At 39.5% G+C, this 17,334-nt stretch overlaps 1 protein-coding gene across 1 annotated transcript in view; it reads right to left on the bottom strand.

The window, feature by feature from the left end:
* TSNAX (translin associated factor X) overlaps positions 1 to 17,334 on the bottom strand; it is a 53,534-nt gene that overhangs the window by 20,679 nt on the left and 15,521 nt on the right. The window contains exon 4 of the mRNA XM_075532070.1: positions 7,979 to 8,109. Coding sequence (XP_075388185.1) covers positions 7,979 to 8,109 — 131 coding nt within the window. The remainder of the gene's footprint in view (positions 1 to 7,978; positions 8,110 to 17,334) is intronic.

The raw sequence follows: 17,334 nt of genomic DNA, 5'->3' as shown, positions 1-17,334 counted from the left end.
TTCTCAAGTTTACTCAGTCATCTCACATTTAAATGCAAATTTAAACTACACCTACTTTTCATACACAATACATGGTAAACTAAAGAAAGGGTGAGTCTTTAGCCAGCTATAGACCTGTTCATTGAAAAATTTTTAAAGTCTTACTGCTATGCTTTAAAGCATTAGATACTACCTATCGTGAATCAACATAAAAAGCAAAGTAGAGAAAATATGAGGACAAGTAACAAAATATTGCTACTATGGATTTAGTCTATAAATGCATACATTTATTTCAAGGAAACATATTTAAATATGTCTCTGATCAGTGGATGGCTGCAGACAAGTTTGTTCAGTAATTCACCTGTCTTAACATCGTGTTTGATAAAGTGCAGGGGAAGCAAACAATGAGCAAAGCCCTCAGCGAGAAGAGCTGGCACAGTGACTAAAACAATGGGCTCTGGCATCGGAACAATTGCGAGGATCGGGCACAGGACCAGGCAAGAGTTCTGTTTGTTGTGCATAGGGTCACCGCTAAGTGTTCAAACAGACTCGATGGCACCTATCAAAACAACAATCTTATTACAGTAAATTCAGAGAAAAGATAGAATCAAATCAGTGGCTTCCAAGAGGTTCCACTAAGCCAATTATGTTCAAAGTTTAGAGGTCAGCTCAGACGGCTATAGTGACTGTTTTAAGGGCTCTTAAATCACCGTTTTCAATTTTCTTAAGGACATAGGTCAATCATGGGGGCTTATTAGGAAGAAATTTAAAGAAAACTGAAACTACATTGGTAACAAAAAGCCAGGGAAGTTGCACTGAAAGGGGAAAAAAAAATTCCCCATCCTGACTGCACCTACTCGTTCTTCAAGTGTAACAAGAGCTACCCTGTGAGAATTTCATTGGAAAGTCTTACCTCGTTTACCCTACAACCCTGATCTTGTTTCTTCAGAATTTTGTTTGTTCCTCAAATTCAAAGTACATTAAAAAGGAACATCCCTCAAGGATGTCCAAAGAGTCATTTTGACATAATATAAATGAAAGAGGATAGAATTCCTTCAGTGGTGGGTTAGCAAGAGGAAAACACTGCATTCAAAATTGTAGAGAACTAGATGGAGGATATGCGGTGAAATAATGGCTTTACTTTTTGCTATTTTTCATCTAATAAAGTGATTATATAGCAGTACCTTTTTGATGTACTCCCATATACCCCATCCGGCTTTACAGTGAGGAGGAGCCCTGTGACTGAAGTGTAGCCAAATGGGCAGAAATAATTATACATCTAAGTAAGCCCATATAAAAGCCTCCAGCAGCACCATTCTCCATTCTTCCCTTTCCCACAGTACACATGCCCTGGTTGATCTTGGGAACGATATAATTGCAGGGCCCCAGTAAACAAGATTCCCAAATGAGTAGGCAGGTCAGAACACATGCATGCCACCAATGCAAAGCCTGGATTTTAAGTCAGAAATAATCAGCGACAATTTTGTTAATACACTGTCATGTTTTAGTAATTAGCTTTATCTTAACTAACCCACAACTCTGAAGCTTCTAATCTCTTTAACAAAGAAGTAGATTTGATTTTTAAATGTAACCTCTTCCTTTGTGTGGTGGTTATATAATTTCATGTCAACTTGAATATAGATAAAAGTGTAGGGGTGGTATTCCACCTGTCAATCAGGTCACAGCCTGACGGTGACTCCTGTGGGCGTGGCCTCATAAGGAGGGCTCTGGGGACCTGCCCCACTCTCTCTGCCTTCACCTTCCTGCAGGTGAGTCACTCTGGGACCTGCCAGAGCCCTGTGATGCTTCCACTGCCATTGGATCCACACTACTTTGCACCACTAGCCTGTGATCTCCCTGAATTCTATATCACTGCAATGTGGTTGTGTGAGTTTACAGAGGACTTTATGAACTAGTATTAAACATACGGACATGAGTTGGAATGGGCTGGGATGTTTTCTTGATGTATAATTACTTGTTGATATAAAGCTCTTTCTTAAACAAATGAGTGTCACTGTATTTCTCTCGTCAACCTGGCCTAACACGCTTTGCTAAATTCTTCCTACTATTATTCCAAAGACTTATAGATCTTTACATCTTCCTTTTTTTCAGTGGACATTTTCATTTCGCTAATGTGCTGATAGCCTGTACCGAAATAATTTCTCTGTACTGAGAAATGTTACGTTAAACTTTAGAACTTGTTCCTGTTTTCACTGTTAATTAGTAGCCACTTGAAACATGCTTTCTTTAGGAAAGAAAAACAAAGACAAAAACAGTAAAACATAGAAGCAAATCATCAGATAAAGACTATGAACAAAAAAAGGAGTCCCTTTTCCAGTAGTTTTGTTCTTTATTCAACATTTATTGAGCACCTGCTATCCTGCATATATAAAGGAAGTTTTACAAATTGAAGATCCACATTACAGTGGAGAAGAGACAAAGAAACACAGCACATAGGGGTAGTACACAATATGGCAGCTGTTATGTGCTATTGTGGGGTGGGAGCAGCAATATACGTTGTTTATAAAGAAAACTTTAATCTCTGCTAACTATTCTACTGGAGAAGTGGTTAACAAGAGATACTCTCTTCGGGGTTACATTCTAAACAAACTGTGATGACTCAATAGTAAAGCACTTGGCTGTTAACTGAAAGGTCAATGGCTCAAACTCACCAGCTGTTTCAAGGGAAAAAAGACCCCATGATGTTCTTCTATAAATATTATAGCATAATTATCATAAACCAAGGTTTTAAAGAAGGCTCCTAATCATAGAATTTCCAATTCTAATGTGGAGCCATAAGGGGAAGATGAGCTGAAACTACTGCCCTGAGGTAATCTTTAAACCAAAATGATCCCCCAAAGTCATTTTAAAATCAAATAATAGTTTAACTTAACTAGTAATGAATGTCTACTTTGAGCATTATGATCTTTCATCATCTATGTAGGGTATGAAATTGACAACAGCAGTTCAACAGACAGGAACCGGAGATGGCAGTGATAAATATTAATGAGAAGGAACAACTCAAGAGGGTAAAAATGGCTGCACAACTTAAAATGTATTTAGTGTCACTGAACTATACATATAAGCATGGTTGGATTGATGCGTATTGTGCTGTGTACATTCTCAGCCATTACAGAATTTATAAAAGCTACTTTTTAAAGATGATAGCCTAGGAAATCCTGTGTGCAGTTCAACTGTCCTATCGGTCAAATGAGTTAGAATTGACTCCTACAGTACACGACAGGTTTTAAACAGGAATTCAATCCACATAGTAAGGTCGCAGTGTGCACTATGACTCTAGCACGCATTTGCTTATGACCTTGGATAGGTTACTTCGATTCTGTAAGCCTTACTTTCCCCACTGTGGAGTGGCAATAAAAGTATCTAAAGCCATATGTCATTGTGGCCCCATCTAAGTCAGAATAGAATTGTGCTGCAGAGGACTTTCTCAAGAAGTAGGTCATCAGACCTTCCTTCTGAGAATTACCAAGCTTCCTGGCTACAAGTTGAGTGCTAAACCTTTCACCCTCTAGGGACTGGTCTCTTCAGCAAGTGATTGTTGTTGTAAGGGTATTGCAAATATCAAATAAGGACATAGACATACAGAAGAATGACTTTAAAACATTCTTTTTTTCCTTTTTTTTTTTACATTTTATTAGGGGCTCATACAACACTTATCACAATCCATACATATACATACATCAATTGTATAAAGCACATCCGCACATTCCCTGCCCCAATCATCTCAAAGCATTTGCTCTCCACTTAAGCCCTTTGCATCAGGTCCTCTTTTTTTCCCCTCCCTCCCCGCTCCCCCGTCCCTCATGAGCCCTTGGTACATCGTTATTTTGTCATATCTTGCCCTATCCGGAGTCTCTCTTCCCCCCTTTCTCTGCTGTCCATCCCCCAGGGAGGAGGTCACATGTGGATCCTTGTAATCAGTTCCCCCTTTCCAACCCACTCACCCTCCACTCTCCCAGCATCGCCCCTCACACCCTTGGTCCTGAAGGTATCGTCCACCCTGGATTCGCTGTGCCTCCAGCCCTCATATACACCAGTGTACAACCTCTGCCCTATCCAGCCCTGCAAGGTAGAATTCGGATCATGGTAGTTGGGGGGAGGACTTTAAAATATTCTTAACTGTTTCCAAGTCCCCACATTTTTTACAAGAGTCAAAATATCAATTTTAGCTTGAATTTAGTTTTGTATACCAAAATCTCTCAAAATGCAATGACATTTTTAACCATTATCACAGAGATATAAACCAAGAACAATTATATTCTTAGAATTTTTTTTAAATTTGAGATGGAAGTATCACTATTCTTACTCCTTCAAAGCTTAATTTTTGTACATGTGAATATAACCATGAAAAGGCATAAAAAATTGCAAGTGATTTATTGCAAGGAACTAATCATTCGTTTGTTTGCTTGTTTAATCATCCCTTGGGACAGAGTGCAATGTGCACTGATAAGAAATGTGTAAGAACAGACCTAACTTTGTTGTTGTTCAGCTATTAGTAGGATACTCAATGTTTCAGCTCACACAAGCATCCCTTAGGGAATTGCTGCGTGCCAGTCGCACTATTCTTAATGAGGAAAAGCACCGAACTCCTTTAGTTCAATGCCAGAATTGTTTTATCTGCAAGTCAAAGGAACAACTATTTGGAATAACACCAAAACAAGCACTTAACAATTACAAGCAGCAAGCTATTCATAAGCATCATATTGTTAATCCTAATCTAATTATAAATAATCTTATTTTATCAAATAAAGTATCTATGAGCAAATATTTATGTCTAGAAGCATCTTTATTTTATGGTTTTACCCCTTTGTGCATGCACATGCACTGAAAAAATCTTTATTGCTTCAGTTAAAGAGCTTCATTTCATTGTAAAGACTTCTTAAAGCAACATGACATATGGGGAAATAATCAACCTTCAAAGAAAGCATACAAATCATAGAGTCCTAAAACAGGCTCGAATGCTTTGAACAATCTTAAATGATAGTTAAGTGGGAAAATCTAAAGACTGTTCCTATTTTATTACCATTCTATCCAATGCTTAAAAGTGGGTTCTTCCTAGCTCAGTTATGACTGACAAAGTAAAACTGATGGATCTGAATTTGTAAAATGTGAGTGAACCAGAAAGGGCAAAATGACAGGTCGATGTCTTGCTAGAACCCTTAATCACCATCGTAGAAAACTAAGGAACCTGAGCATTCCATAATAATCAATCTCTTGATGAACAGAGTCTAAAGCAACTAAAACTACTAAAAAAAATGGGTGGTCTACTATGCCTCTTTTAATGTGTGTAGTCCAATCTCCTGGATCAGGCTCTGCAAGCGTTCACATCTCTTACCAAGTCTCTCATTCCAAGGCTTTGCCCTGTAATTTTCATTTTCACTCTGCTTCACCCCAATTTTAAAATATCCATGTTTACTTTATCCACGTATCTGTGACACACAATTTCTATGGTGTATGTTCATGTACTGCTATGTAATATTCTACTGTACATGTTATATTGTTTTTATGTGCTGAGCTGCAAAACTATACCACAATTTATCCATTCTCCTACCGAAAGATATTTGAAAAAAATTTTCAATAATACAATTCTAGCTGAGATAAGCTTTCCTGCCCATGCTTTTTAATGGATTAACTTGTTTGATACATACACTATGAAACTATTGTTAGACCATAGGGCAGGCATATGTTTAGCTGGAATACTGCCAATTATTTTTTAATCTTTGTAATTTAGCCCTGCTGGTGTACATGAAAATTATCTCATTGTAGCTTTGCTTTGTATTACTCAAGGTGGTGCAAATGGTTAAACCCTCAATTTACAGTTGGAAAAAAAAGTTTGTCTGAACCCACCCGCGTCTTAGGAGGTGTGGTTAACTTATGAAAGGTCACAGCCTTGAAAGCTCTACCAAGATCTACTCTGTAAAAGGGCTATGGGTCAGAACCAACTTGATAGCAACTAGTACTACAAGTGAATAATGATGCTAAGCACCTATGTTTTTATTGAACATTTGCACATTCATTTATTAGTTCTTCTGTCCATTTAAAAAATTGTTTGCCTTCTTATTGATGTTATGTTCTTTATATATTCTAGATGTAGTTTATCTAATATATGTATTTAAATGTCTTTTCTCAGACTTCAGCATGCCTACTCACTTTGTTAATGATGTTAAGACAGTCAATTTCAATGAAAGTCAATTGGCCGATTTTTCGTTAAGAGGCACCTTTTTGTGTCCTTCTAAAGAAATCTTTCCTGCTACAAAGTTATGAAGATATTTTTTCTAGAAATTCAATTGCTTTACATCTGGCTTTATCATTTTACTCTTTAAAAATCAAATAAACCTCTGAAAAAACAAAAAGCCAAACCCATTGCTGCTGAGTCAATTCCAATTCAAAGAGATCCTACAGGACAGAGTAGAACTGCCCCATAAAATTTCCAAGGTTGAATCAGGACCAATAATGAGAGTAGCAATACCAGGAGGGGAAGGAGGAGGTAGGAGGAAACAATCACAATGATCTACATATAGCCCCCTCCTAGGGGGACAGACAACAGAAAAATGGGTGAAGGGAGACAGCGGTCGGTGTAAGAAATGAAAAGAAAAAATATATATAAATAAATTATCAAGGGTTCATGAGGGAGGGAGGGTGGAATAAGGAGGAAAATGAGCTGTTATCAAGGGCTAAAGTAGAAAGAAAATATTTTGAAATGATGATGGCAACATATGTACAAATGTGCTTGACTCAATGGATGGATGTATAGATTATAAGAGCTGTACGAGCGCCCAATAAAATTAATTTTAAAACTCCAGGGTTGAAATACTTAAAAGAAAAAAGCTCTCACTTCTCCTAGGAGCAGCTGGTAGAGAAAAAATTTTAAAAACACTTCCTTTGAGTCAATGCCAACTCATAGTGACCTGTATTTCCCAGACTGTTAACTCTTTGAGAGTAGAATGCCCTCTTTCTCCTGTGGAGCAGCTGGTGGTTTCAAACTGCTGAATGATCACAGCCCAACATATAACCACCATGCCAGCAGAACTCCTAAACCCATTATAATAATAATAAATTATAATGCTAATAATATATCTCCTTGGGGAGTGTGCTATAATGACTTCTTAGTATACAATTTTGAATTATCACTTATTTCCAATAATACAAATGTATCTTTAACTATCCAAATATTCTCCCACTCATATTAAATGATACTTAACCTATCAGTTTTATCTCTAATAAACTAGAATACTGCTGAAACTAGGTTTACACACTGGACATATACATTGAGCAATACCAAATGAACTCATTTCCTAGTGTACTAACCTGAAGTTCAGAAGAATCAGACATCTGAGAGAAATCAACACAGAACTTTCTTTCACTTATTTTCTGAGTATGAAATCTAACTTTGAATTTGTCCATAAATCTTAGGACTAAGTCTGTATTATACAGTATCTTCTCGGTCATGTAGCTCATTGTCAAGGATGAAAAAAAAGGCTAAGCATTGTAAACATTTAATACACAAATTTTAAAACAAGACATGCTTACAAAAATATGGTATACAACTTGATTTTTTTAAATGAGCATATAAAACTTAGTACTATCCTAAAATTCCAAAATATAGAGTGCTACTACAAGATGTTCTGTCCATCTGTATAAATAAGAGATTGTCATTCATGCATCAACGTAAACATAGTCACTAAAGTCACTATGCATTGTCAGAATGCACCTTACCCATTCTACAATAAAAATGATTCTACGAAGTTCACTTTCTCAACTACTTTATTAACATGCATCAATAATTACTGACACACTTTTAAGTATACAGCAATTAACATCTTAGAGTACCTTTACAACTACACAAATTAACCTATTTTTAAAGTCTAATAGGCCATACCATTTTTTCATTCAGTGTCAATAAAATCCATGCAATCCACACATACATTGTATAGTACACAGTTTTTCAAAGTGTTCCCAGTAAAGCACACACACTTACCTATCGTAACAGCTCGATGGAATTGGTGCATGTCTTCACCTGATAGCTCTTGGGCTACCTGCAGTATCTTTTGTCTGACACTATCCAATTTAATTTCTGATTCAGACAGTACTTCTTCTATATCAGGAGCACTGCAAATAAGGTATCAAAGCTTTCAGGATAGAAGATTTGACAGTTATATCAGTTAAATAATCTAAATATGCATGAACTAAGCAAACATAATTTATTTGTATCCCAAAATTTCAATTATATTTGAGTGTATAAAAACAAGGAACCATTTATAACAAAATATTAAGTAAAAAGCATAATTACAACATGGCAACAATTATGGAACATAAACATAAAATACAACATCTAGAGAGTGTTGCTTTCAGTCAGGATGGAAGAACAGCCTGAATTTATCTTTCTGTCTTTAATATTTACAAAGAAAAAGAACTATATAATTTTTTTTCCTCAGTAAAACCAGAAGTTGATTCTTTGAAAATAAGAATAAAACTGACATAGAAATTGTCTTTGTCAACAATAAATTTACAAAGATACAAATAAAAAATGAAAAAAATGAAATGAGGGGCATTACAACTAGTCAACAGAAATAAACACAATCTACCCAAACTGATTCAAGGGGAAAAGAGAGTCTTAACATTATGGAAGTACAACAGTAGTAAACCCCCCCCCCCCCACACAAAATCAAGAACCATCATGGCTTCACTGGAAAATTCCACCAAACATTTAAAGAACTGACACCAATACTTCTGAAATTCTTCTAAAAGGAATATTCCCTAATAAATTCTATGAAGCAAGCCTAACCTAATCCAATACCAGACAAAGACCTCATCAAAAATGAAAGCTCTAAGTCATTATGTCCTATAAATAAAGATGTAAAAATTCTTTAACCAAATAATGGCAAACAGAACCCAACACCATATTTAAAGTCACACCATGACTAAGTGGGAAAAACTCAAAATAAATATGAGGGTAAATCAAAAAGTACTGCTTCTAGGGTCCAGTTCATACAGGCATGGATCTTTACCAAAATAAACATGTTTAAATATATCTCTGTGATCAGTGGATGGTTAAGCAGACAAATTCACCATATATAGCAATAAACCAGCAATTGATAAAATCGAAGACTCTTTGTTGATGAAAACCGTAAAGACTGGAATAAAAAGCAAATTCCTTAATGTGATTCAGGGTATATATGAAAAGTCAAGGACCACCACTGTATTCAATGGACAAAGACTAAGAGAGCGTTCTTCTGAAAAAAATGGGAATAAGATAATAACACTCTCTTTTAACACTTCTATTCAATATTGTATTAGAAATCTTAACCAAAGCAGTAACACAAGAAAAAGAAATGAGGTAAAAACCAGTAATAAGAGATGGGCATCTTAATCATCAACATGGTATACTACAAGTCATTGGCATATAATACCACTTACACGATTAGTGGTAGGAGTGAGGCCAGGAGCTAGGGTTTTATATTCCCCATCATACTTTGTGTACCACTCCACCTCCTGTGCTACCTTCTCAGAGCCAAGGGAACCGTGGCTGAGCATTGGCAGGACCTGACCCACCTAAGGCCCTGGCATCAGCTCCTCATTTTTCCCCTCCCTCCCTGCTCCCCCCCTCCCTCATGAACCCTAGATAATTTATAAATTATTATTTTGTCATATCTTGCCCTGACCGGCGTCACCCTTCACCCACTTTTCTATTGTCCGTCCCCCAGGGAGGTCATATGTAGATCCTTGTAATCTGTTCCCCCTTTCCAACCCACCCTCCCTCTACCCTCCCAGTATCGTCAATCTCACCACTGGTCCTGAAGGGATCATCCACCCTGATTTCCCTGTGTTTCCAGTTCCTATCTGTACCAGTGTACATCCTCTGGTCTAGCCGGACTTGCAAGGTAGAATTGGGATCATGATAGTGGGGTGGGGTGGGGGAGGAAGCATTCAGGAACTAGAGGAAAGTTGTATTTTTCATCGTTGCTACATCGCACTCTGATTGGCTCGTCTCCTCCCCGAGACCCTTCTGTAAGAGGATGTATAGTGGCCAACCGCTGAAGACAAAGCGGGTGCATAAGCAAATGTGGTGAAGAAAGCTGATGGTGCCTGCCTATCAAAAGATATAACATCTGGGGTCTTAAAGGCTTAAAGGTAAACAAGCAGCCATCTAGCTCAGAAGCAACAAAGCCCACATGGAAGAAGCACACCACCAGCCTGTGTGATCACGAGGTACCGAAGGGATCAGTTATCAGGCATCATCAGAACAAAAAAACCTTACCATAGTGAATGAGGCGGGGAAGTGTGGAGTGGAGACCCAAAACCCATTTGTAGGCCACTGGACATCCTCTTACCAGGCTCTTTCTTGTAGCCATAAATGACCGTGTTGTACACCCTGCCTCAGCCTTGGGTGTGTGTGTGTGTGTGTGCGCACGTGAGGGGCTGCCTTTCCCTGACAGTTTGGGGGGAGGGGGTATCACTGGGCAAAAGAGGGAAGGACTGTGAATGCTAACGAAATAATTTGTCCATTTTTAATGAAACACTCAAAATATCACACCTACCAAGAACAGATTCCTCTTCCCACCTTGATAGCAGTATAGTTGTTAAATATACCGTTTCCCAGGCCCTCCCCAGCCCCTACCCCAAGCTCTCCAGGTATCCTACATGTTGGTCCGGAGCCCCTACCTCTCTAGGCTCTGCTCCTATAAACATACCTGCCCTTGTTACCTAGGGATCCAGAAGAGAGGGAAGGATAAGGAGGGGAGCAGGTATCACAACTGGGCGAGGTACCACCATCACTACATCCCAAGACTAGAAGCTTAGAAAGCAAGGCCTAGTTCTACTGCCAATGACCACAGTTAGCAGTTGCGTGCACTGTATTCAAGTCGATGTGTCTAGGACATGTATCCAGAGCTCTGTCTCAGCAAAGGTTGAATACCAGGTAGAACCTGTGCCTATGCACAAACAAGGTTTGTATTGAGCACCCCTTACAAACATTTAAGAGAGTAAAATTTCTGCTTGCATATTCCTAAAGAGAGAGAAGAGCGGCACGGGTCCTCCTCACACACCCTTCCCCAGCCGTCCACCAGCCTCCTCTGTCCCTAGCTAAAGAGAGAAAATTTCTATCTCTAATTTTCATAGACAAAACTGAAAGAAGCTTCCAGCTGTCCAGCATGCAAGTTACCTGTGTGATACTGGCACTAGATGAGCATGGAGTTACACACTGGGGCCCACCAGGGGCATCTCCCATCCTAGTCCCTTGGCGTGAGTGGGTATAGAATTCTGCTTTGAGGAGGTTCTGGGCTGTTCCCCTTGGGTGTGCTCAGGCTTGTCCACACCCTGACATGGTCCAGGATGGCATGGTTTCGAGGTGGGTTGTGCCCAGGGACAAGACCCCAGGCACATATCCCACCTCCAAGCCAAACTGTGCACTTAGTTCCACACTGGAAGTCCCCCACACAGCAGCTTCAAGCCACATCTGTACTATGGTATGACCCAGATGGCTCAGTGAACCTGAGAAAGGGTACCCCTATGCCTTGACATTCAAGTTGCACTGACATCATGAGCCCACACAAGGCTCTTAAAAAACCAACTGAAATGTTTCAACAAGCTGATAAAGCACTTACCAAGGCCAGAAATTTGGAAGAAAGCTACTTGGCTAACTGGAAAAGATCCATATTTGTACCCATTTCAAAGAAGGGTGACCCAACAGAACGCTCAAACTATAGAACAACATCTCTAATATCACATGCAAGTAAACTTTTGCTGAAGATCACCCAACACCTGTTACAGCAGTATATTGACAGGGAGCTGCCAGAGGTTCAGGAGATTCAGAAGAGGAATGTGGAACAAGGGTTATCATTACTGACATCAGACGGATCTTGGCTGAAAGCAGAGAATACCAGAAAGATGATTATTTTTGTTTTATTGACTATCCCAAGGCATTCAACTATGTGGAGGATAGCAAAGTACAGACAGCCTTGAGAAGAATGAGCATTCCAGAACACCTCTTTGTGCTCATGCGGAACCTGCACATGGATCGAGTGGCAGTTGTGCAAACAGAACAAGGCAATACTACATGGTTGAAGATCAGGAAGGTGTGGGTCAGGGTTGTATCCTTCCACCATACTTCTCAATCTACATGCTGAGCAAATCATCAAAGGAGCTGGATTACATGAAGAAGGTGTAGGGGGGGGGGAGGAGCACTTGAACTGATTGTGCGATGTCTATACAACTCTTTAGAAGCAGTTTAACTATGGAAGTGTGTAATATGTAAATATTGTATCAAGAAAACTACTCAAAAAAAGAAACCAAATTTGACCAATAATTATCATGGGTGTAGGAGGAAGAGTGTTTGCTTGCGTGGCATTGTTTATTTTAATGGTGGACAATTTGAAGAAGAATAACGGTTGTATAACACAAAGAATATAGTATAATCAGTGGCACTGAATTATACATGTAGAGCTGTTTATTTAGTCAATGTTTTATTGTGTATTTTTGCCAAAATTTTAAAAAATAATACACGAATAACAATGAGTACAGAGTAAAAAACATGTTCTAAAATGTATTGTGGCAAAGACTGCAACTCTTCTTGATATGGTGGAACTATTAAGTTGGGTATGTGACATGTCAATAAAACTGCTTAAAATAATTTTTAAAAAAAGGAGGAGCAGACACCAAGGCCTCAAATAGAAATGTTTAGAAAATGATAATGGCAACATATGTACAAATATGCTTGGTATAACTGATGTATGGATTGTTAAGACTTGTCAAAGCCCCCAATAAAATGATCTTTTAAATAAATAAAGACTCCCAACAGCATTTCTTTCTTTTTTTCCCCAGAGAAACAGCTTTAATGTTCACTTCTCTTTGCTGCTGTTGCTTTTTTAAAGTTATTTTTGGGGGGCTCATATGACCCATCACAATCCATACATACATCCATTGTGTCAAGCACATATGTACATTGGTTGCCATCATCATTCTCAAAACATTTGTTTTCTATTTGAGCCCTTAATATCAGCTTCTCATTTTTCCCTCCCTCCTCTCTCATGAACCCTTTATAATTTATAATTATTGTTTTGTCATATACTATACTGTCCGATGCCTCCCTTCACCCACTTTTCTGTTGTCCATGCCCGAGGAAGGAGATTATATGTAGATCCTTGTAATAGGTTCTCCCTTTCTCCCCTACCTTCCGACCACCCTCCAGGTATCGCCACTCTTACCACTGGTCCTAAAGTGACCATCTTTCCTGGATTCCCTGTGCTTCTAGTTCCTATCTGTACCAGTGTACATTCTCTGGTCTAGCCAGATTTGTAAGGTAGAATTGGGATCATGATAGTGGGGGGAACGGGGGAGGAAGCATTTAGGAACTAGAGGAAAGTTGTATGTTTCATTGTTGCTACCCTGAACCCTGACTGGCTCGTCCCTCCCAGAGACCCTTCTGTAAGGGGGTATCCAGTTGCCTACAGATGGCTTTGGGTCTCCATTCTGCACTCACCCTCATTTACAATAAGATTTTCTTGTTCTTTGATGCCTGACAACTGATCCCTTAGACATCTTTTTTTTTTTTTACATTTTATTAGAGTCTCATACAACTCTTATCACAATCCATACATATACATACATCAATTGTATAAAGCACATCCGTACATTCTTTGCCCTAATCCTTTTCAAAGCATTTGCTCTCTACTTAAGCCCTCTGCATCAGGTCCTCATTTTTTCCCCCTCCCTCCCTGCTCCCTTCTCCCTCATGAGCCCTTGATAATCCACAGATTGTTATTTTGTCATATCTTGCCCTATCCAGAGTCTCCCTTCCCCCCCTTCTCTGCCGTCCATCTCCCAGGGAGTCGGTCACATGTGGATCCTTGTAATCAGTTCCTCCTTTCCAACTCTCCACTCTCCCAGCATCGCCCCTCACACCCCTGGTCCTGAAGGTATCGTCCACCCTGGATTCCGTGTGCCTCCAGCTCCCATATGCACCAGTGTACAACCTCTGCCCTATCCAGTCCTGCAAGGTAGAATTCGATCATGGTAGTTGGGGGGAGGAAGCATCCAGGATCTGGGGGAAAGCTGTGTTGTTCATTGGTACTACATCGCACCCTGACTGACCCATCTCCTCTCCTAAACACCTCTATGAGGGGATCTCCAGTGGCCGACACTTGGGCCTTGGGTCTCCACTCTGCACTTCCCCCTTCATTCACTATGGTGTGTGTGCGCGCATATACATACATACATACATATACATACATATATATATTATATATATATATATATATACACACACACACATTACACTTTTTTTTTGCATGATGCCTTATACCTGGTCCCTTTGGCACCTCGTGATCGCACAGGCTGGTGTACTTCTAACATGTGGGCTTTATTGCTTCTGAGCTAGATGGCCGCTTGTTCACCTTCAAGCCTTTTAGACCCCAGACACTATCTCTTTTGATAGCCGGGCACCATCAGCTTTCTTCACATTTGCTTATGCACCCGTTTGTCTTCGGCGATTGTATCATGGAGGTGCGCAGCCAATGAGATGATGATTTTTTGTTCTTTGATGCCTGATAACTGATCCCTTCAGGACCACCCGATCACACAGGCTGGTGTGTTCCTCCATGTGGGCTTTGTTGCTTCTGAGCTAGATGGCCGCTTGTTTATCTTCAAGCCTTTAAGATCCCAGATGCTACATCTTTTGACAGCCGGGCACCATCAGCTTTCTTCACCACATTTGCTTATGCACACATTTGTCTTCAGGGATCATATCGGGAAGGTGGTCATCATGGAATGCCAATTTTATAGAACAAAGCGTTCTTGCATTGAGTAAGTACTTGAGTGGAGGTCCAAAGTCCATCTGCTGCCTTAATACTAAACATATAAATATATGCACGTAGATCTATTTCCCCACCACCTTATATAAATATATTTACATATGTACATGCCTGTATTTAGACCTCTATAAATGCCCTTTGCCTCCTACCTCTTTCCTCTAGTTCCTGTTACTTTCCTCTTGTCCCACTATCATGCTCTGCCTTCATGTAGGTTTCATTAATTTCTCCCAGTTACATTGCCCTTGCTGAATCACTACCAGGTCTCTCATACCCTGCTTGTAACTAATTTTGGGTCACTTGTTCTCCCTTGTCCCTGGGTTGATCAATACCACATCCTTTCCCCCACCTCCCCCTCTCCCATGTCCCCCCGGGAACCATTGGTCCCATTGTTTTCTCCTCCAGATTATTCATCCAGCCTATCTTATCTAGATAGATCTGCAGAGATAATAATATGCTCTAACAGTAGTTCTTTAAGAAAAAAAAAGGTGCTATCAGGATTGGAAGAAGGCCTATGACACACAGATGACACAACCTTGAAGAAAAGAAGATATGAAGCACTTAAAGAAGATATGAAGCACTTGCTGATGAAAATCAAGGACTTGCAGGCTTCATTTTGGATTACAAAATGAAGTACCTAACAACATGGGTACCTAACAACAACCAACATGCCTTGACATGGTGAGGGGTAGTGGAGTTGGGTAGCCCTGTGCAGGGAGGTTATTACTGTGCTAAAAATCCACTGCAGATACAGTAATAAGACCTGTCATTTTCCAAAACAAAACAAACTTTGCTGCTCCAGTAGTGGCAGGTTCAAGCTAGCTTGAAGCCAGCCATAGGACAACTGGAGTATCACTGTACACCTACAGCTACTGCAACCTTATTCACAGTAACAAAAAGATGGAAACAATCCAAGTATCAATCAAGAGATACATAAGCTACAGTTCACACACATAATAAAATGCAATTCAATGGAAAAGAATAGCAATTCTCAAAACACATCATATGGGTGTACCTGAGGAACAGTATGCTGAATGAAGTTAGTTCATCAAAAACAAGCAAATATTATACAAGTGCACTACTTTAAAGGTGTCTTGGTGGCACTGTTGGATAAGCGTTGGGTTGCTCCTCAGGAAGTCTGGGGTTCTGACTTACCAGCTGCTCTGCTGGAGAAACATCAGCTTCTCTGCTCCCATAAAGATTTACAGCCTTGTAAATATAGAATCTCTATGAGTTGGAATCAACTGCATGGCAGTAGGTAATCACTATTTTAAGCGTAAAGTACATACCAAAAAGTCATTTCATGGCGACAAGGGACGGAAGGGGAAAGAAAATCACAAGACAGATAATGGACACATTAATTTGGGTGAGGGGAAAGGCAGTAATAAAAGAAGTGATGAGCATAATTTCACTAAAGAAAAGATATTAAAATGTGGGTGAAGAGAGAGTGGACCGTGTAAGACAGGAAATCGATAATTGATCAAGGATTCAAGAAGGTGGGAGGATGGGGGAGGGAAAGAAAAATAAAAGAGAAGCTGATTCCAGGGCTCAAGTAGCAAATGTTTTGGCAGTGCTGATGGCAACATATGGACACGGGTGCTGGACACAACTGAAAGATGGACTGCCATGAGACTTCTAAGAGGCCCCCAATAAAATTATTAACAAAAATAAATAAATAACATACTGAGAGGAACAACAGAAGAATTAGAGAAAACAGTTCCTACATTATCAGTAATAACAGACATTAATATACAATTCCAAAATTAATCTGTACATAGACAAGATGAAGAGGCATGAGTAGGCAAAATGGACTACACGGAAACCATATAAAGTTTGGCAGAAGATCCCTGCATACAGGGGACAAAACCATGTACACTCTTAACTGAAAACCTTGAAGTCCTTAGAGCTGGAAGTTTAGGACTGTCAAGGTCAAATGACATACCAAAGTCCACAAAGACAATGTTCAACATCACACTTTGGTATCAGCCATGGTCTTGAAACATCGCAAGTAGCCATTCTCAAGTGCAACTATTTGTATTTCCCCATCCAGAATGAATAGTGAAGTAAATTTTAAACACAAGAAAACAATTAGTCCAAAAAAGCTAACAGACTGCGTGAACCCCAATGACCATGACTCTGAGCCCAGAACTATAGATGGTATCCAGCTACCATCACTGACTGCTCAGAAAGTGATCACAAGAGGCTCCTGTATAGAATGGGAGAAAACTGTAAAACAAAGCTCAAAATAATAAAGTTCAGGCTTATTGGTTTAATGGAGACGATGGCCCTTGGTCATGCTTGGAATTGAACTCCAACAGCCAGACAACAGTGAGCACTAACCCTGGGAGGTAAGCACTTCTTAGAATCATCAGCCATACAAGATCAAAAGGTCAGCATTTCCAGGGATAAAGCTCAGAAGGCAAGAATGGATAAGGACAAACAGAACAGCAAACACAAGAAGGAAAAGGTTATTTACATTGTGGGGACTGCCTCAGTATTACGAAACAAAATGTGCAAGAACTACTGAATG

Source organism: Tenrec ecaudatus, chromosome 1 (assembly GCF_050624435.1).
Source record: "Tenrec ecaudatus isolate mTenEca1 chromosome 1, mTenEca1.hap1, whole genome shotgun sequence".
NCBI classification, from domain to species: Eukaryota; Metazoa; Chordata; class Mammalia; order Afrosoricida; family Tenrecidae; genus Tenrec; species Tenrec ecaudatus.
The sequence above is the reverse complement of the archived record's forward strand: the minus strand, read 5'-3'. Positions and strand labels throughout refer to the sequence as shown.